This window comes from Accipiter gentilis, chromosome 15 (genome assembly GCF_929443795.1).
Source record: "Accipiter gentilis chromosome 15, bAccGen1.1, whole genome shotgun sequence".
In the NCBI taxonomy this organism is placed as follows: Eukaryota; Metazoa; Chordata; class Aves; order Accipitriformes; family Accipitridae; genus Astur; species Astur gentilis.
In genome coordinates, this window is record NC_064894.1 from 25,188,743 (window position 1) to 25,210,845 (window position 22,103).

The window sequence follows — 22,103 nt, forward strand, 5'->3', positions numbered from 1 at the left end:
CACTGGCTGAAAATGCTTGTGTCACCCAACATGCCAGTGCAGAACAGACAAGCAGAGCAAGGCAAAAGAAAACATACCAATAAAAGCAAAATGCACATTACAGGTCCAGTGTCATGCCAAGCATCACTAAAAGATTGGCACCAGTGCCATTAAGGAAGGCTGCACTGTACCTCAGTACACATCATGCATTTTGGAACACAGCAAAACCCTCTGACCATCACATTTGCTTGAACAGTCCCACAGTGACCCAGATAAGAAACAGGAAAAAGAAAGGCAAGGAGGGGAACAACTATATATAGTTTACCTATTTATGATTTTTAGCACATGCCAGAAATAACTACTGAGGGCAAGAATGCAACTATAATACTTCAAACTGATACTCCTTAAATTGGGGACAAGCATAGGAACAGGCTAGCTCTAAAATGCTATGGTACTGTGTTCTATCACAAAACATTTGTGATCCTTGTCTTACTAAATTGAAATTGATTACTTAAAGAATTTCAAAGAACCTGTGCCGAAGCTAAACAAATTGCACATAGAAAAAGGCTTTACAATTATGAAGTGACTTATAAAAAAATGGAGAGAGTAGCTAAAAGGCAGAAAGTAACTGCTAAAACAAATGACAATGCCAACAGCAAAGCATATCTGTAGTGATAAGAGCTTACATAATCAAGCAAATAAATCTGTGTGAATGCAGCATTCTGACTAGAGGGTGGCTTCACAAGACATGTCCTGCCTTTAAAATAAGTAGATTGATTTTACCTTTGATCTCTTCTTCACCAGCACTAACACTTGGTGGAGGTGCCTTCCTTCCTCTGCATTTACACTAGTCCCAAGCTCCCCTCACTTCAGCTATCTTTGTGTAAACACTACTAAGCCATTCTCTAACCACCTCTTGGATTCCCACTAAACATCTGTGCACTCCCCAATCACCAACCCACTCCTCAATGTCTTCATGTTACACAGAGCTATGCTCAACACTTCACTAAAAGGTTGGCCACTACAGGCACTCATTCAAGAAAATGAATAATTTTATTAGTTATGCAGTTTCACTTAGTGGCAAGATTACCTTAAAATTAATTGATCACACTCCCAAGCTCTGAGGGTTTTTTGCACAAAGACAGGCAGTAGTTCTAGTGGTAATGGCATGGGGAGGAGCCTGAAAGAAAAACAATTCGTTTATAGCCCTTATGATTCTTTTATCAGGAGATTTAAAGTAAAGAAAAAGTAGAGCTTACAAACTGATGGAGAGCCCTGCATTACAGAGCAGACATACCGCCTTTGCTAAAATAAGACTAGGCAGTCAGGGTGTATAGCTTGTTAGGAAACTGATAAAAGTATACACAAGACACAATAGTTGTTAGAAGGCAACCTCTCCCCCTCCTCTAGTTGAAAGGTTTATGGGCTTTTATGTCACATATGTATAAAATTAACAACACGTTCCTATTAAGCAGGATGCAGAGCAAAAGTCAAAGATGCATCTTAAAGCTCCAGAACAGGAAATATTATCAGGATTGATTTTTAAGTATATTAACATGTATTTTACCAGAATCATCACTTGTTTATAACACAGGAAACAGTGCCAAAAACCATGTAGACAAAATCTAGCATTTAATGTCTTAAAAGGAAAACAAGTATGATTTACTTAATTTCTAAGAAGATCCAATAAAGCTACTGATCAGCTACCATCACACCAGCTGGAGATTCACAAGCTAGTCACCTTGTTCACATTACTATTACTAGCCATTTCTAAGGCTAAATATGACCACTTTAAATTATCTGTTAAAGTCCACTGAGCTTCCCCTATTTCAGATTTTAGTTTAATACACAAAAGAAAAGCAGTGACCAGGTTTTAAGCCATTATGACCAAGCTATGGTATCTCAGTCACAGAAATTGTTCTCTTCCAGAAAAACAGAAATATGCTGAAGAGGAATTACAGACCAGTTCATGCAGTGCTCTTCAGAACTCTGCAAAAGCTTAAGAAAGCAGAGCTCTAACTTTTTTTTTTAAGAAATGTCCTGATAAAAAACAATGAAAGCCTTCCCATTCTAAGAAAACCATTTGTAATACTATCATCTTCTGCACAGTAAGCACTAACCAGCAATCCCTCAGGCTGAGTTCCTATCCCAAAGAACTAGCACTCAAAGTTTCCAGAGAATCCACACTACTTATAAACAAAAAGCTGTGAGAAATGCTAAGATTTATCACCTTCAGAAGGCAATGTAAAACTTGCAGTAAATTTTCATCTTGAAATTAAGTTTGTATCTTTTTCATTCTGATCCTTAATTTGAAACCTACAGGACTGCTCTCACATTAAGAATCTACATCCTTTGTTTGAAACTGCCTACAACTGGACCTATGTGGTTGTTCTGGAGTCTTAAAGACATGATACAATTTTTCACCTGGCTTTTAAATTTACTGTTTATAGCACCACGCTTACTACCGACCCTGATCAGTAAAATATGGATCTGGAAGACTGGTAGGTGGGATACCTCATAAAACAGGAAAGATACCTCAGTTGCTCTGCAGCAGCCATGACAGTATCCCAAAGACAAGCAGCAGAGTAGTTTGTAGGATATCTGCCTGTCCCTACCTGTATTTCCCAATACAATTATCCTTAATAAGTACAGTTAGATTATTTACAAAATATTTTTAAATATTTTGACCCATTGCCAAAATAATACATGTTCAGCTAGAAAGATTAATACAGCATACAGTTGTTTTGTCACAGACTGATGTAGAGACTGAGCCTGTATCACATAACATACATTAATATTACTGTATTATCCCACGTGTACAAAAGATTAATACTGTAGCATGAGGTGGCATGAATTGCATGCAACATACTATTTTCTTTGCCTAATATTACAAAAAGCAATAAAAATCCAGAACACCAGAGTTGGGTCATGCTGACTAAACTTCTGATTGTGCATACACATACTAAAATGATCCATACCAATTTTGTGCAGTTCTAGTCCAGCCTTCCTAGTAAGCTACCCAATTCTGTTCCCATCCCCCACCTCTCCCCCCCACCTTCAAGGGTCAGTGATTTCACTGCACGAAACCAAATGTTCATTAAACTGCAGCACTATGAACAAAAGACTTTGATATGTATAGAGGTGTAAAAAGCTGTTATTGCTCCATGCTTCAATTTGTAAAAAATGGGGTTACTCTGATAGGATTAGAAAATACATCTCAAGCTCACACATTTTATTTAAGCTTTCAGAAAACTTCCTAGTGTTGATTTGATTTTCTAGATCACTGCCTGCACCCAGCAGTGTCAGAAATTATAAGTTGAGAGTTCTAATTTCTTTCAAGTTTGGAACACAACGTTGGGTTTTGAGGAGTGCAAGCTACATAAATATTTCAAAGGTAGGAAATTACTTGAAGGTATAAAAGAACAAAGGACAATTTCAAATTCACTTTCATGTGCCAAAACTATAAAAACCTTTCTTTACACTACATACATTCTGTTTTGTCATACACATGACAACTTAAACCAATGAACTCAAGGGGCCACAGGAAGTATTTCTGCAAACTAATTGAAGGAGAACCCAAAAGTCATCATATAAATTGTATACTCAAGATTTGAAAAATTGTCTAGCAACACTACATTGACTTTCCAAGGTTGTTATTCTGAACCATGACACATAGCACTGACACACGTCCAAAGTATGCACCATAGTTCAGGTTCTCAATTTCAATTTCACTCACTTTGAGGTTAATAGCATCTTTAGCTAAAGCACCATTACCACACCTCCTTTCCTCTCAAAAAAATAAGCAGCATTATATAGCAGCTGATCTCATCAACCAGTTCAAACCACTTTGAAACTACTATACTATGCACTGAACATGGAGCAAATTGACAATTAAGTAGGCTTTCAGTCTCACCTATGTAACCCATTGAGATTATTCCAAACCCAGCGTGTTCTCCATCGTGACTAATTAAAACACAGCATCAGGTTACTGTCCAAGAAAGCACTGGCTATGTGGCCCAAGAATGCTCAGTACTTCCAATTCTTTTGATAGGAGATACAGGCCTTCTTGAGCAAACCAAATTGGTTTCTGTTTTACACAAATGTTCTTGTTGAACAACTGTTAATTCTGTATACTGTTTAACTGCCATCCAGACTCTAGTCTAGAGCAAACTAAGCAACTCCTTCAGAGACATCTGGATAGTACATGCCTGGGTATAGAAAATAAGACAGAGTCACAACAGTCAGCCCAGGGACATCAGGGGGCTCTGGAGTGCCAATACCAGAGACAGCACAGACAAAAACCTCCAGAGATATGTCCCATCTCAGGATTCACTGAAGATCACTTTTTAATGAATACTAACATTCTCTTTTCTTCTTGAATTCTTTGGCTCTTAAGCATTCAATGCAATACAGTAAGAGCTCAAACTAGGACTTCTCTGATTAGAAGAATACCTTTTTGGTGTTGTAGTTAAGAAAGGGGCGGGGGGGGACGACACAAAAGAGCAGCTTTCCTACCTTATACACAAGAACACTATTCCTGGTCATCATATAATGAACTTGCAACTATCAAAGCTGTGTTTTATTCCAAAAGAAAGGACTGTTCATTCCTTCCAGACTACAGAAGCAGACAGCTTAAGATAACAGTTTATTTAGAACATTCTGCCTTAGTGTTTTATCCTTGCTCAGAGTTAACAGCATTGATAAAATAGAGTTAAAATTATAGAGTATTTTTAAAATCTGTCAACTGTGGTATCAACATACTTCTTTACAATGAACTAGAATGATTTTGGGGGTACTTACCCAATAAATTTTCTATTTGGAACCTTATTATTGAAGCATCTTGAAAAACTGGCTAAAACCCAGACTACGAGCCAGAAGACAATCCTTATTGCCCATTTTACAAGTCATTTCCAAGAGGACAATACTTAAAGACTAACGGTATTAATAGCTAGCATGTTTTAAATTACATATTATTTCTCATACATATATGTTCTTAAAAATACAAAAGAAAAAACTCTGAGGTACTTTGAACATACACGTAAAGTACAACTCTACTGAACGAAGCACACTGCAGAAGATAAATAGCCAAAGAATTCACTACTTCTGCTCATTAGAGCAAAAAGGCAACAAAAAAGTTGTAAAGCAACTTGCAGTCCAAATACAACCCCACCATCTAAGGGAGACTGAGTTTCATGGGATTATAGACATGCTGCTGATAACAGCAAGAGGCTGGGCTCAACATCCAGTAATCCTTTTCTTTGTGTGGGAACTAACACTGATGATTTTTAAATTGGTCCCATCCTTGCTAAAGGGCTGCTACTTTAACTTAGCTATTAGAACAAGTCATTCCTATCCGGTTCCCATGAAAATTAACAGCAAGATATAAAACAGAGATGCTATTATTGTAATAAATTATATTTCTGGAAGTAAAACAGATAATGTAAGATCACAAGGGCATGTTTTCTCATAGAATTATCCTTTCTGTACATATTTGCTGAAGGTTAAACTGCAGTAGTCTAAGGCTGCATTAACTGTGTATGTTCACAAAAAAAGATCAAAAATTTGTGTTACATATGGAAGAACCTATATTATTCCTTCTGCCACAATGAGTGTTCTAAAACAAAGCAGTTACATTATTAGTGCTACATTAGCTTGGATGCAGGTAATCAGTCTATGTCCCTCCTTGTAGTTCACAGAGCAGAAGCAATTTCAAATTGGGCAATTACTTGCTAGGCATTATAGATGAATGTTTATTGGAAAACCTTATCAACACATAGCAATGTAAGTTAGAATTTTATGAATATTCCTCTCATTTCAAACCATGATCTTTGAGGTGTACAATTCCATTCAGTTTGTATTCATAATTCAGACTAACAAACCCTTTTTTTCCCCTATGATGATGTTATATTACATGATGATTTGGAAGAAATTATCTTAAAAACCCAGACTAAGATTTACATAGGTAGTTCTGAAAACCATACTGAAGAATTTATTTATTATATACATTTTGTTTAAAATCATAAGGCTAGAAAATATCAAGCATTCCAATTACAAAATTTTCTTAACATTTAACAAACTAAAGAAGCTTTCATGTGACTTACCAAATACTTACACCCAAATGTTTTAAAAGTATTAATAAACTACGCCATAAATCTAGAAACGAGGAATTGAAATACAGATTAGGATAATTTCCAAGCGTGTAACAATTCTACAGCTAAACCTGAACTGCCACTCGGTTCCTCAGTTAAGCTTATCTGCATGTGGCTCTTCAAACAGTAAATAATATCTATGTAAAATTTAGAAAACATTAAATCCTGGATTTCATGTGACTGTTGAACCCCTCACATTATGAAAGGGGCCGGCCTAGAGCACAGCTCTGACAGCACAGCCGAGGCAGCCAGACACAGCAGTTTGCACAGCAGCTAGCCAACAGCGGGACACACCACAGAGGGCCAGCAACTCTTCTCAGAACAGAAAACACTTGCTCAGCAGTGGTGCTGAGCCACAGGACACAGGCCCCAGCAACCACTGGAGCAACTGTCCCTGTGACACCACAGGTCCCAACCCAGACTGCGGAAAGATGCGTCTGAGCAGCTCTTGGGCCCCTCACCGAGGCAGCGGGCACCAGACTACTTGCCTGCAAGAGGTGTGTGCTGGTAGACTCTGTGTGTTACCAAGTGAAGGAAATGCAGGAGGAGGTCAGCACACTGCACAGCATGGCAAGAAAAGGATTGACTTTATCTTCTCTGAGACCCTGAAGCTTCACGAGTCTGAACACCCAACTAGGTTGAAGGAGGAGCGGGTAGTCTGCTTATTACTGTGAATCCAGCACAGGGCTGCAAAGATGACCAAGGAATTGGAGCATCTGAGGAGAGGCTGAGGGAGGTGGGGTTGGCTAGGCTCAAGAAGAAAAGGCTGGGGGTGTGCATAAATACCTGAGGAGAGGAAGTAAAAAAAAAAAAAAACACTGAGCCAAACTCTTCTCAGTGGTACTCTGACAAGAGGCAATGGGCACAAACAGAAATACAGGAAATTCCATTTAAACGCAAGAAAAATCTTTTTCACTGTGAGGGTGGTTGGACGCTGACACAGGTCACCCACAGAGGCTGTGGAGTCTCTATCCTTGGAGATGGTCAAAACCCAACTGGGAAAGGTCCTCAGCAGCCTGCTCTAGCAGACCTTGCTCCAAGCAGAGAAGTTACAATACAACCTTAATCATTTTGTTATCATCTGTAATTACTGAATTAACTCAAACTGGCTAAAAGAATAAATAGATTAATTACGCTATAATAGTTTGAGAACAGTCTACCACATTTCTTCATGCAAAACTAGTAACTCAGTAAAAGGAAGAGAGACCAATAACATTTAAACTTCAAGTTGGCCTTCAACAACACTCCTCTCAAGAGGCTAAAGAAATCAAATCATGAGAAAAGAGAATATTATTGTGAAACCGGAAGTGTCTGGAGGCAAAGCAGACTAAGTTAAAAGAAAAAATCATCTTTATAGATAGGCAAAAAGCACTAAGCACTAGTACATCTTGCCAAGTCAAAGAGGAGGGTCTGTTAACATATAGATTTTGCTAACTTCCTCTTTAGACAGCATTTATTTAGGTCAACTTAAAAAGTCAGAAAGGGATTTGAGGAACCTTAAAGAAGGGTAGCCAAAATGGATGAGTAAGACGACATTGAACAGACTACAGGGACCAATTAAACAAAACAAAGTTGAAGAGTAAGGAGCAATACACACTGGCAAACTTCAAGTCAACTAAGCTCCACTGAATGCAGGGAGTACTAAAAGCAGCAAGAGAAACATCAAGTTACTTAATGCAAACTAGATAGCACAATGTCATCATAGTACATCATGCCATGCCAAAAAACAGCAAAGCCTCATTTGGAATATGACACACAGTACCTTTCTTCTCCATATTTCAGAAGGTTATAGAAGCATCAGAAACAATAACAAAGAAATAACATTAACTGAGAGTATGAAAAACATTCCACATGGAACAAAACTGTTAATACTTGAAAGATTTGTCGAAGGAAAAGACATAAGGAGACACATGCATGAAAAAATATATATGTGCACACATACACCAGGCCCAAAGCCACTTCGTCTGAAAGCAAAGTGGCAGATGACAGACCAGCAAACCATCTAGGTAAAGTATGTTCAAAATGAGGGACAAAAAAAAGTTTCTTCTGCTACTTGGAAATCAAATCAAGTTTGAGTCTTAATCCACCTGCAGAACAGTCTAAACACATGATACTGCTGGTTACTTGGATTAGAAATGAGAGTGCTCAATAAGAAGATTTTACATACACCCTTTAGAAAATGCCATTCAAGGATGAGACTGGAAAACAGTCAGTTTTAGCACCACCTTAAAAACCATCAAACAAGGCATTTCTCTTATGAATGAAAAATAAGCTAAATATAGAGTTTCATTTTAACACTTTCACTTAATTTTTTTAAAGATGTTTTAAACTGTCTTAACATCACGTTTAAAAACTTTCACTACTTTGACATTATGATTTAGCAATGATGTAGCATAGCTACAGGCAGGCACTAAACTACATTTAGCTTTTTAATGTCATACCAATGTAATAGCTTTAAGGGAACACCTTCGTTGATAAGATTACACTAACAGCAAATTATTCTGCAGGACATTCAATACCATTTTGGTTTCAGCCAACTTTTCACCTCATGAATAAATTACAGTAAAAATTTAATAATTAGGTACATTTGCTTAAAGATTTGAGAGAATAGTTTTGTCTGAAAGGCAGCGCACAAAAACTCATAACTTGAGGCACATGCATTAATGCAGAGTGGTGGCAATAGCCAGCCATCTTCAGATTTTTATAGGGATGTTTCATCCCTGTGAAATTAAAGTACTGCCTCTAAAGAAGCCCACAAAAATAAACTGTAAATAGCTGTCAGACATATTAGTAATATTATTCTAACTAAGCAACATGTTGCAAGTTAATCTGCAATTGGAACAGGAAGAGATCCAACCAATGTGAATTCTAACAAGAAAAACACAAAAAGACAACCTAACTATCAGTCACAAGGCTAATCAGTCTGCAAAACAGTTAAAGAGAAATGCTCCAGAGCTAGAGGCATCAAGATACATGTGCATGTGTGTATGCATAAACAGCAGTGCCATTAACTATTCTGTCCTAAAGAGAGACAGCATACTAAAGAAACTACCTTTAACTTTCCAGTTTGACCTAGTCATAATTTCAACTACTCCAGAGTCTTCATTTACATACATATTTATAACTACAAAGCCAAGTCAAAAGAGTACAAAAACTTGACTGCAGCCGAATAAAATGAATTATTACTTTTACAGCAGGTTAGTTTTCAGCCAATCTGCTCCCATTGCTGGTTCCCTGCACTGGCTTCAATGGCCACACAAACATGGCAAGGCAGGCAGACTACAGCAGCACTGATATCCATCAGTCCTAGTTTTTGTGGAACTACATCCTTCATTGCAATGTAATCCTTATTGACCAAACTGTTACATAGTAGTGTGCTTTCTTGTACCTCACACAAATTACAGTTGTATGCTCTGATAACTTCTATGCTCCAAATTTGATTTATTTCTTCTTAAAAAAAAAAAAAAAAAAAAGAGAGAAAAAGAAGTCAGCTGCTCTCTCATAAGCCATGTGACAGTTCCAGCTTGCCAAGCTTCCCAATTTACTGGAAACCACATGCCATAATATTAGAGATGAAAGTGTGGTTCTGAAGGACAGTTACAGAACTTGAATGATAATGAAAATGCTGATAGTGTTTTTACCTCTGAAGAAAGCTCAGCAAGATAGCAAAAGATTCAAGGAAAGAATAAAGGAAAAACTTCAACTTCAAACTGTCCTATTAAATTTAAAAGCCAGCCTTGCTCAGCAAAAATTAAGTTACCATACGTGGTAGCGGTTCATTTGTTCTCAACACTTGCAGATCTTTGTAGTCATCCAACATTATTTTTCCAGTGTCCGAGTTATGGCCTGGGTACGACAGCAAAGGCAGAATTCTCCTCCCTACCCTATCTATCGGACCTGCAACAATCCAGCTCGAAGAGTCCTGACGGTGTCAAGCCAGCTCAGTGAACTACCAATCATTCTGATAGCCAGATACATCACCAAAGGCTGCACCTTACAAAGTCAAACCAAGGTAGATACATATGAGCACACAGATGACCAGTTCAGGCCAGCTGATGCACTGTCTTCTAATAACACTTGCTAACACAAAACAAACATGAGGATGCAGAACAGTAATAACAGTATATACTCTTGTGCAAGGCTACTTGTATAAGTGAAGGTGAACAAACATACAGAGAATAAGCCAGTTACAGAACCAGCATTGTAAATCATAAAACAAGTAGTAACTTAACTAGTAGAACTAGTATTTTTATCTACCTTTTTTTTTTTTTAAAGTAAAACCCAGTATTTTTGTCTCTGTTGATACTAGTATCTTAGTATTTATTTGCCTTTTGAAGACAGGTATGTCTTCACACACAAAATGTATATACATGTGTATACGGGTATATACACACACAAAAACCTATACAGTAGAGGCGTCTATCAAGAGAGCACAACACAGGACTGGATGGGGCTCACATACCAGATCTCTAACTGAGATAACCGGGGGGCTGGCTCAGTGCTCCAGGTCCCTCTGTGCCAATGCCAACAGGGACAGGAACCAAGGACTCTTCCTGCCAGAACCTGGACTGGCCCCAGGGCCCGATCCTTTTCCTTCAGGGACCATCAGACTACAACTGCGTTTGTACGCTATAGGCCTACTAGGTCTGCCCCATTTCCAAGGACCAAAAGCCTCCTGTATTTCATTGCCATTGTGTTTTTCCACCCAACTTGTTCCTCAAACACAATGAACTATAAACAACGAACACAGTAGTTTCCTGAGACTTCAGCCACACCTTTCTGTAAGTTTTATACTTATGTTGGGGGCTTTTCCTCTTTTGTAGTTGTGCATCAATTAGCTTTTGAACAAAAAAATGGCTACACAAGGAAACAATGGAAATGCTTACACAGTGCACTACCAAAGAAACAAGCTTTTTACTAATGTGAATACCAAAATGGTATATGCTAGTTATGTTCAAAATTTTTATTAAAAAATATGAATTATAATTAGATGCCCCTTGAGGACATTTGTGAACCCTCTATAACCCACAGCACAAGTTCTTCCATTAACATTCCTAAATGCTGCAATAATGTTACAGTTACTGATCTTATTTATCCATTGCTGATGCTACATTCTGGAGACAGCCGCACTGCCTAGCCTGTACTTTTGTTTCCCTCCAGTTCTTATCCGCAAGGCAGAGTCACTTCTTGACTGCACTGTCCTCCCTACTGCCTCCTCCCATTTTGCCTTTCATACCGATAAATATCTATCCATCTACTAAAAATATCAAAAATAGCACATACTACGATTCCTTCCCCTTTTGCCTTACATAGGGATAGGCATCCATTAAGAGATTACAAAATGTTACTAAGAGATTACAGAAATAGCACATACTTATATATATAGACTACTTAATTCCTCTTTTTGAGGAAAACACCAGGCAAGAGACAACTACTGGCTGGTCCCAGAAGAACAGGCATACAAAAACATCTGGCAACAGCTAAGTACTCTTGCAGGTAAGAAAAGGTGAATTCTGTGGTACTCTGCATCAACTGCAAGATTCCACAGACACCTGGGGTCCCAGGAGAGATTATCATGCCTCTGAAAAAATCAGCATTCCAGATTTTAAAGAAATTTTTTTTCAGAAGGATTAGAATATTAAACTTTGTATTCCAAAGCAAAACCACACAGTGAGAAAATTTTCATTACAAATCCCAGTTTTCAAATTCATTCAACCTGACTCAAACTCAGTTTTCACTGCCAGTTTTGAGTCACAATCAGACCGAACACAAGAGACTAACTAGATTAAGTACTATAATCAATACCATGGGAATGACCAGCCTAGGGTTTTCTCTAGTGCTAAAATCATACTGACTTTATCCCATTAGTCATTCTTCTCCTTTCTACAGCACGCCACCTAATCCATCAGCATTCAATAAGAGCTACATTAAGTGCAATTTGCCATTTCTGATCATAGCTCCCCTTCATGGCAAGCTAAATATTGTATCAGAATCTGTTTAGTTCAGTTCACACTTGGTCCTATCTTCAAGAAGATAAAAAATAGCAGACATCTTCTAGACGATGAAGTTCAACGTTAAGGAACAAAAATTTCTGTTTAACAGCTCCTGCTCCGCCCTTATGGTGCCCAGACTGATTAGGGTACTTTCAGGTATTAAAAGGAAGGATACCCTTTTATCTGCTGTTCTGCTATTTACAGAAGGCACTTTTGTATTTGCAGTCCTTCACGTGCACACAAGTCACCTAGTCAAGGCAACTATCTCATGCTATTTCCCCCAACATAAACCCATCTGGATTTAAAAAAGCAAAATGAGTGTCTTCTGCATTACCCAAACCAGAGCACATCTGACAGAGCAGAACAAAATGCAGCTGTAGCTTCTTTTTTTTTTTAATAAAATAAAAAAAGAAGAAGTGGTGCAGGAGGTGCTGGCTGCATCCAGGATTCAGAATTCTTCCTGCTCTTCTAAGCAGAATGCAAAACAACTAGGCTCTAAAGCCAGGTTCCTTTTTTTTCCCCCCCCACTCTTTTCTGCAGTTGGGCAAATTTTCAAAAACATAGGTGGAGCACACCCACAATCTCACCTCACTTAAACACCAGTGGTACGATTAGGCTTCTGGAAGGTAAGAGAGAGTAATTTCAATTCTCCTCTTGTTGATTACTTTGACTACTGGACTATTACCTAAAAGTCAATTATTTTTTAAGACTAGTTTGAGAGACCATTACTAGAGAACCAGATCCTCAGAAAATGCAATTACACCTCTGTAGCATGAACAGATGAGAGTATCAACCACACGTACGTTTCTGCATTTCTGACTGGCCAGCGGCTCCCAGGTCAGCACGCAAATGTTCACAGCATCTCCTCCAAACAACTGCATTCTTCTCCTGCACGGGCTAAGGAGCCTAAGTATCCTACTCTTGGAAACGCGTTTCCCTACTGTGAAGCAGGCACTGCCACACCTGGTGTGTAGACATACATAGCTTCCCATCTTTCTAGCTCAAGAACACTGAGCAACACAGCTTGTACATCACCACGAACAGTTCAAACGCTGGAAAGCACATCACTTAAAGCTCCACCACAGCTTTCCAGCGTGCTTTCTACAGTCTAAACACCTGCCTTGGTTTTCTACTTCAGACAAGAATATTAAGTCAGGGGAGGACAATTAGCTTCTTTGTCTCTTGCATCTCAACTTTAGGCCCACTTATCCTGGTATCAAAGAAGACATAAGTTTCAAAAGTCTTTTAAAGGTCTGTAACACAGAAAACTTCCTAGAAGGCTTACACATCTGCAGGGCTACATAGCTGGAACACCTTTTTTAGTAAGGAAAAAAACATAAAAGACAATGACTTTTTTTAATATTTCAATATTTTACTATGTACGCTACCTTTTAAATAAGCCAACTTTATTATTTACTACAATAAATTATTATTAATCCGTTATTATTGGGAAAGCCAAAAACCACATTTCCTCGGCTTACAAAGTCAAAGCACAAGACGCTTTTCAAAGAGAGCTGACCTAAAATAAATATATGCTCACCTTTGAATTAATCGATACTTATGTGCCTAGAACGACTTAGATCAGTCATGGCAGAGTGGCGATTTGATTGCGATAACGCTGTTATGTCTTTAGAGTTCAGTAAACATCATTAACTTTACTGGTGAATTTGAGGATATCGATTACAGCAGTAAATCCGCTGGGTTTGCAACCGTTAAGCCCATTCTTGACATCAATTTTAAGTGCCACTACACCCCACTGTTAATTTAGACTAATCGTTAGGCTAACGGGAGCGAGGGAATAAAACTTTCTGGGACCAAGAGTACGCATTTTTCCCACAGTGCACGATGACAGATGCCTAAAAATACTGCTATGGAAGGAGTCAGCGTACACCTGCTTCTCTCCCTGCAGCTTCTCCCCGGATGTCCCAGGAGCTTGCTGCCCCGAGCCCTGCCTCTGGGGCACGGCTGTGAGCGCAAACCCTCGCAGGGCGGAGAGAGGAGCTCCTCTTCGCCTCGATGAAACCGCATTTCCGAGTCCCTCAGCCCAGCCCCACGTGTTTGCGGCGCGAAGACTCCGGCCCGGCGCGGAGGGGTCCCGCTGCCTGCGGACAGCGAGGCGGGACGGGCGGCAGCCGTGGCCGTGTCCCCCTATCCCCCCCCCCCCCCCCACCCGGGACAGCCCCGCGGGGCACGGACGCTGACAGCCGGAGCGGCCGCACCGCCGGCAGCGAGAGCTACCGGCCGGGGCACCTTCTCCGCCCGGGCCGGGGAAGGCCCGAGGCGGAAAGGGCTAAAAGCCGCCACCCCGACCCCGACCCCTTCTCTCGCCGCCCCTCACCTGTTTTGAACGCCAGCTGCTTGTCCTCGCCGCCGCCGAAGAGCTGGAGCATGGAGACGAAGAGGACCCCGCACGAGTTCTGGATGCCGAAGACGGCGCCGTTGCACCACATGGCGGCCAGCATCACCACCCAGCCCCAGCCGCCCTCGGGGGGCTCGACCGCCGCCGCGCTCCCGGGGCAGCCCTCGCTACCGGGGGCCTCCGTCGCCGCCGGGGACCGGGCCCCGCTCTCGCCGTCCGGCGCGGCCGGGCCGCCGCTGCCGGAGCACCATTGGCCGCCGTTCTCCCGCCGCGACTCCGCTACCGCCGCCGCCGGCGGACCGGGTAGGGGGGCGGCGGCGGCGGGGTCTCCCGCGCCCTGCGGCGCCAGCTGCTCGCTCACCGGCGCCATCCTCAGCCGCGGAGCGGAGCGGGCACGGTGCGACACCCTCCCCGCGCGCCGCTCCCGCCTTCCTCCTCCTCGTCCTCCTCTTCCTCGCAGCCCCGGCCCGCCTCAGCCCCTCGCCGCGGGAGCTGCGGGCAGCCTGCGGCGCTGGCTCTGTTGCCGGTCGGTCGGGGTGTGTGCGTGTGCGCGAGCGAGGCGGCGGCCGCCGCCCCGCCGCTCGCTCGCTCTGGCTCCCGCCCCACACACACACACACGCGCGCGCACGCGTGCCCCTACTCTTCCCGCCGAGGGGTGACCCGCCGCCGCTTTATTTTAAAAGGGGGGCTCCCGTGGGGGCGTCAGCGGCACGAGGGCTTTCCTCCGCGCCGATTGGCTGAGGGAAGGGAGGCGGGGGAGGGAGGCGAAGCGACGCTCCTCTTCCCCTCCACCCTCCCCCGTGCCTCTTCAGCGCGGGGGGGGGGGTGGGCGGGCGAGCGAGGCCGTGGCCCCTCGCCGCCACGCAAGGCGGGGGCGGGGGGGGGGCGCGAGGCGGGCAGTCAGGAGTTAACGGCCGGCGCTCGCGGTGGGCGGGAGCCGCAAGTCTACACACACACACACACACACACACACGCACACACACAGAGACACAGGTACCGCACGCTGCCCTCGCCAGCCGAGGCGGGGAGAGCAGTAAACAAGCCCCTGGCCCCGCTCCCAGAGCGAGCGAGTTCCCCGTGAGGCAGGGCAGTTACACCCAGCGGTGTCCCGCTGCGGCCACCCTTTCTGGGCAGCCGTGAAGCGAGGGAAAAGTCTGCAAGTCCATCCCCAGCGGTTTGCTAACAAACACCGTTTGCTAACAAACACCCAAGGAAAGAAAAAAACACCCCAAAATGCTGAGCGAGGGGCCACCCTCCGCGCCTCACACCCCGCCTGCGCGGGTTGACAGCCATTGCTCTCGCCTCATGGCCGTTGCTCGGCCCTGCCCGGCGCTTGGTGGCTCGTGGGGCCCTCTCCATGGCCCACCCTCCCTCTCGGGCTCTGGGCTGTCACGCCCGATGTGGAGGCACCCGGCTCCAGGGCTCTCGGGGCATCCGCCATCCTCAGGGAGCTTGCGCTCTGGGACAGCTCTCCACCTCCCCTTGGGCCAGCCTTAGCACTTCGCCAGGGGTGACCGTTGTGAAACCGTTTCTCCCTGTTTTTTGTCACAAAGGGAGAGAAAATACTGCACTTGCACACCTTACGAAATGTTTTTCCCACTTGCACAGAGGCATCGGCTCTTGACCTTTACTCCCCACAGCCAGCAAAGTAAGAAGATAGGGAAAGCTGAGGTCGGGGGTGTTAAATGACAAGCTTTTCGACCAGTGATCCTGCTTCCAAACTCCAAGCCGCGCATCCGTTCATGCGTTTGGCAGCTACTCATGTTTTAAGCAGTTTGGGCCTGATGAGGAAGAGGAGCGTCTTGAAAGAAAATCAGCAGATTAAATCTGGATACTTCATCCCTCCCCACGAGACCTGGAGGGCTCGAAGCAGCCTCTTGCATTGGTATGCCACCCCCCGTTTCTTCCCTCAGAACCTGGGCTGCTACTGCTGCATCAGTTGCGCCATCCAACTCCCCTGCCTGCCTCTTAAAGCCTCTTCCTCCTTTTTTGACCCTGAATCACTTTCTCCCTCCTACCTACCAGTGGCCACATGGGGAAACAAAACTTAGTCCAAAACGAATCACAGATTCTTAAGACCGTGCCTCGTTCAGCACAAATTACTTAGTCGCACTCCATGTGAAAAGTGGTAGCTAAAGAAAGAAAACCATATAATGACGTGATGAAAGCCTGTGTAATAATGCATACTGAATGGGTGTCAGCTTTAAGAATGCCTGGCTTTTAGAATTAATTGACCTTCGGATTTTTTATTTTGCATGTTTAGTGTCCTCCAATTTGTTTTAAAATAATTTTTTTAAAAGGTTCGCAAATACATTTATGATAGTAACAAAGTGCATTTTATAGATGCACTAATCTTCCTGCATACTCCCTTTGTCTTGTTATCCATGCCTATCTCAGTTAAACATAAAAACATTACACATACACATAAAACAGCAGTAGAATACGGAAAAAATAAAAGCCCATAACAAAGCAAAATATAGCTGTGTGAAATACATAATAATTGTCAAAGGAAAGAGAGAACTTTTGGCCAACCATTGAAAAACACATCTGTTCCCACCAAGGAACAAGTTTTAATGCTTATGAGAAACCCCAAGCCTATCATAAACTTAAATATGCTCAGAATATTTCATAAGCAATTTAACATGCGAAAGTTAACGCTTCACATTCTCCAGCAAGTCTTTGTCCAGAGGCTGTTGTCCAAATCTGTTGAGCTTTCTTACAATAAATCAAGCTTCGTGCACCACAATATAACATTTTTGAACAGTTATGACAGAGTGAACCTTTTCTGGAACCAGATTCCATCTTCATTACATTTGCCAGCAATGATTAACTTAATTAAACTTTCAGTCGCATAGGAATAAACAAGGGCAAAATCCAAGACTGGGTCTTAATATGACTGATCAGAAGGAACCCAGTTCTGCCAGTGCTTAAATATGTTTCTACCTTTTAGTTAGACTCCTCAGATTATTTCAGCTACCTTCCTGAATGGGGGCCTGTGAACTGTATAATAGATAGTGAAATCAGCTTGAGGGAAGAACCATGTATGTTTTCTGTTTTGGACAGTGTTCAGTTAAGCACAAGACTAATTCCTTCTCCGTATGTTTTTCAATATAATATTTAAGTACTGCAGTTTCACTTCCCTGTTTCCCATAAACACCCTGCTGACCCCTCCCCCCCTCCCTTTTTAAGGTAAAGGATGTGTTTTGTTAAAAAAAAACCAACATTGTGAACATATTGTGTGCAACTTCTACTTCTTGGCATTTTTTTAAATAGATTCTATTTTCCAGTTGTTAAGTGTTTCTTATCCCCTGATTAGTATTAAATAACTATTTTCCCTTTCTCCTCACATCGTTGGGAATGGAGAGTCACAAAATCTGATTCTCCAGTACATACAATTTTTATAAATTTGATGGCTATAACTATTCTGCATGTTCCTTCAGTGTTCTGTATCTTATTGTCCTATTGCTATTTATCTAAACTAAAAAAAATAAAAATTAAAAAAAATGTTTATATTATTAAAAAAAATAGGGCACATGGAGCCTTCCTTTACAGGCCTTAAGTAGCTACCTAGGGAAACTTTGCACCTCTTGGTTCTTTGGTACACTCTGCTCCTGCCAAGAACTAAGCCTCTTCCCTTTCAAGAGAGATTGCTTGAGATCTCAGCTATTTCCTTAGTAGTTACCAAGAACAAGAACAATAAAGGCTTACTCTTCATAGTCAGATAATTTTCAATCCCCACCTTCCATAGAAAATGTACTTTCCAAACAGAATATGGGCAGGTTTGACTTCAGTTTGATTTCTAAAGTTTTTGTAACCCCAACAATTCACAATAAAAGCATTGGGTGTAATGAACGAGTTAACTTTGTTCATGAAATCGGGAAGGGAGAAGAGACATATTGAGAGTTAGCAGATGCCTTGTGTAAATAACAAAGCTTGCTTAATTGGTGCGTAAAGGTCACGGGAAGAGGGCAACGGCTATAACTTACTAGCTAAGGAGGGAAAAGAACAACAGCTATAATCTACCAGATAAGGGGATGGACTCTGCCAAAACTGTACTTTTTCACATCAAAAGACATTCTACATCAAAAGACACTTGTCCTTGAGAAGATAGACCAAATCTGCTTAGTAACAGACCTGCATGAATGAAGAAAGAAGAAACAGGACAAGGTGGACACTTGCAAGAAAGAGGTGCATGAACTGTATATAAGGAATGTAACTATAACATAAAGTTGCGAGCTTGTGGCGGAGCACTGCCTCCCCGGCCGCCCAGCGCTGTTTTGCTCTCTTATCGCTTGCTAATAAATTCGACTTTTTTTTATTCACTACAAATTGGCTCCTCCAATTTGTCACGAGCGTCTATAACATTGGGGTTTAAATTCTTGCTATCAAATACAAAAAAAAACCCCAACTATTTAAAATTTTAAAAAACCCCAAAACCTAACTCTGGAAAGATACGTAAAACGAAAGCCACCCTTGTGGCTCGGTTATTTGAACCCTGCATGATCACTAGAAAAACAGTTTAGAAAGAAAGGGAAAAAGAAGGAAGTTGGACATGAGAGAATTGCCATAAAAATAGTGAAAATTAAGAGATTACAGACTTGTATACAGGTAACTGTATCTATTTCAGCTAAATTGTTGTTATGCACAAGGAAAAAAAAAAATAATCATAAAACCAACACCAAAAGAGAGAGGAAAGTGAAAATTAAGTGAGAATGGATAAGCTGAGAAATGTGATATGAGAAACATGTTGGTTTTGTCTAAGATTTGTTCCTGTTTATAGTAATTTATTATTTTACATGTTTTATTAATACCCCACAGCTGATAAAACAAACGATCAGCAATTGTGCATGCAAAAGACATAAACCTTGCAACAGACATCTGCTGTGGTGGTACTTAGGTTATGCCTATTTTAGTATCAATATATAAAATGCCAGTGCCAAAGGAGGAATCTGCCCTGTCATTTGTGGGCTCTCAAAAGCCACGGACCAGGAAATGGCATCTTCTGCAACCCTATCTGAAATTCTAGCCAGCTCCCTGTAAACACTCACTTGCTTTCTCACAAGCTACTGAAAATAGGCCAATACTTCAGTAGCTCTCACATGCGACATTTTCTTCAACCATAAGGAATGTTTTGATTGCCAACTACTTTAAAAAAAATTACCTGTATAGTTGAAGTTCGGTGTTAGTGACACACCAAGACCGCTTTTTCCATAAATCATTTTATTTGTGGAGCATTTCAAAACTATGTAGTATTCTGCAAAGATAAAGTGGACAGGATACCAAGCCTGAAGAGTACATGTTCAGAGAGTTTAATTCTTCCTTCTTCTGTTGATCTGATTAGAATTTGTACTGTAATCAATGAAAAGGATATGCCTACGTCATCCAGGAAAAAAAAAAAGTCTTTAGTAAAATGCCTAACTTTGTCCCAGATTTGCAACAAGCAGTACAATAGATGCAATACCAATAAAGCTAGGGACTATACAGAGAGGACATGAGACTGACACAAATTTTGTGACCCCTTAGACTAATGCATACTCTTAATGATTAAGCCTTTTTGTTGTTTAATTTTCAGCTAGTATTAATATGCACCTATTCAACAAAAGTATTTGGCCTTAAGTCAGAAAGATGAGATAAACAGGATAACCATTAAAATACAAAAACATATGGTATCATCAACTGTGTGAAGATCAACATTAGATTAAATCCCATTCAGTAAGCAGTGTTTATGCATCTCGCAGCCAGACAGGATGTTCTACTGATGTTTCAGACTGAGCTCCAGCTGAGTTGTATGAAGCACAGGGACTGCATCTCACTGCTAAGCAAATGAATCACATTTTCAAAGATAAAAAGCACAGATTTTACTTGTTTACTCTGGGGACCGTTGGGAGCATCTAACTTTACTTTTAGCATTTGATAATACCTACAGTAAAAGTTTCCTAAAGTGCTATTAGTTGTCAAGATGGAGGTTCCCTCCTACTTCACGAATAGCTAGAGAATTTTCTTTTTTGTTCTTTCAAAAGAGAAAGAGCGAGCAGAATGAGAGAGGGAAAGAGAGTAGCTTAAATATCTAACCAGTGAAGCTGAGGGTAAGCAACAGGTCCGATTCCCAGTTCTATGTTTATTTAAAACAACAGTTCCAGACTTAACATTTTCCTCTTTCAATTCACCTAAAGCAGGGGTTATGGCTCAGGTCTGGCTCCTTTACAAATTAAATTCGGGTTTAGTTTTTTATTCAATGAAGTGTAGATGGGACTTGACAGGCTGTTAGCTGGGACATAGTTAAGACATAACTGCTATTATTAAAGGTAAGCAAGTGAAAGAAAGTGACAGTTATTAACTGTAAAAAGCCCTCTACCCCCTGCAAATCTCCACTTGCACAAAGCAAAGTTTTTGATAGCAGTGTAGGATTCCTCTAGCCTACCTTGTCACTGTCTCCACTGTAAGCATCTGATCAGAGCTGGTCATCTGCATCGTGTTGGTAGGAAGGAATAGGGAATTCCAGGGGATGAAGTACCTTAAACATTAACATTTATGATGAGATAAGTGATATTAAAGGAGCCCAGATGACTAGCTTAGATGTAAAAGTGAGAACTCTAGGCACCTCAAATTTGGTGAAATTAATCCCACCCTCGGATATTAAGTTGAAGAACATCTTAAGATAATTTTTATTCATACCCCAAACATGGAATATGTTTTGATCCTGTTGCTAAATGAGGAAGCATGAAGAATACATTGTCCTAGCATGATCATTCACCTCTTTCTTGGCAGTGAAATAACTAACACTGTTAGCAACATTCTCATTCAGTTTCAAAGTTAACATCTCTTTCAAATGAGCAGGAACTGTTTCAAGCCATTGTTTTAGGCTGTCTTCAGGCTTGGTTTGATACCACTATCCAGGTCAAGTATGTCATATTGCATCCATTATCATAGGATCTAAGCACCTCAAAGTTCCTTCCTTTGTTTACATTGATCTAATATCTTCCAGACCACCTTTGCAATCTCAAGAACTCAATTTTGTTTTCAACAAAAGTTCAGAGCATCAGAGAAGCAAATGTTTTATCAAATAAACCCAATCCAACTGTTGTCTAGAAGCAGATTTTTGTTGCCTGCTCAGTTGCTACTCAATTGACTTTTCAGGTTGCAAAAAATGTCCAGAAAGTGAAGAGCTACTACTTCTGCCAATACTACCTAAATAACAAACCACCAGGAATAGAAGTGACACTGATTTTGCTTGCTTGCTTTTTAAGAATTCTTATTTCTATTCACATTAAATTAACTTTGTTTATCACCATTTTCTTTTTGTCACTTTGAAAGTGCTTCTCTATTACAGGCTATAGCAAGGGTTAGCAGGTGTTAGTGCCCCCATTTCAAGATATGATTTACAACACTGTCAGCATTTTACTTACTAGATAAGCAAAACTGTGTATCTAAGTGAGTCAATTCAAATACTAAGGCATATGAAAGCCGTTAATAAAGTCTTCCATGTAGAAAGTCTACTTGCCTTTGCAAATTGAACAGATTTGTGTCAAGAAATACAAACATTTTAAAAAATCTGACATTTTAAGAGTAGTATAAGGATACTAAATATATCAAGGAATATTTTCAGGTTGTACATATTTGCAT

At 41.1% G+C, this 22,103-nt stretch overlaps 1 protein-coding gene across 1 annotated transcript in view; it reads right to left on the minus strand.

Moving 5' to 3' along the window:
* Positions 1-14,861, minus strand: part of SLC16A10 (solute carrier family 16 member 10) — a 75,148-nt gene extending 60,287 nt beyond the window's left edge. The window contains exon 1 of the mRNA XM_049817880.1: positions 14,460-14,861. Within this exon, the coding sequence (XP_049673837.1) occupies positions 14,460-14,850 (391 nt within the window). The 5' untranslated portion in view covers positions 14,851-14,861. The remainder of the gene's footprint in view (positions 1-14,459) is intronic.
* Positions 14,862-22,103: the final 7,242 nt, after the last annotated feature.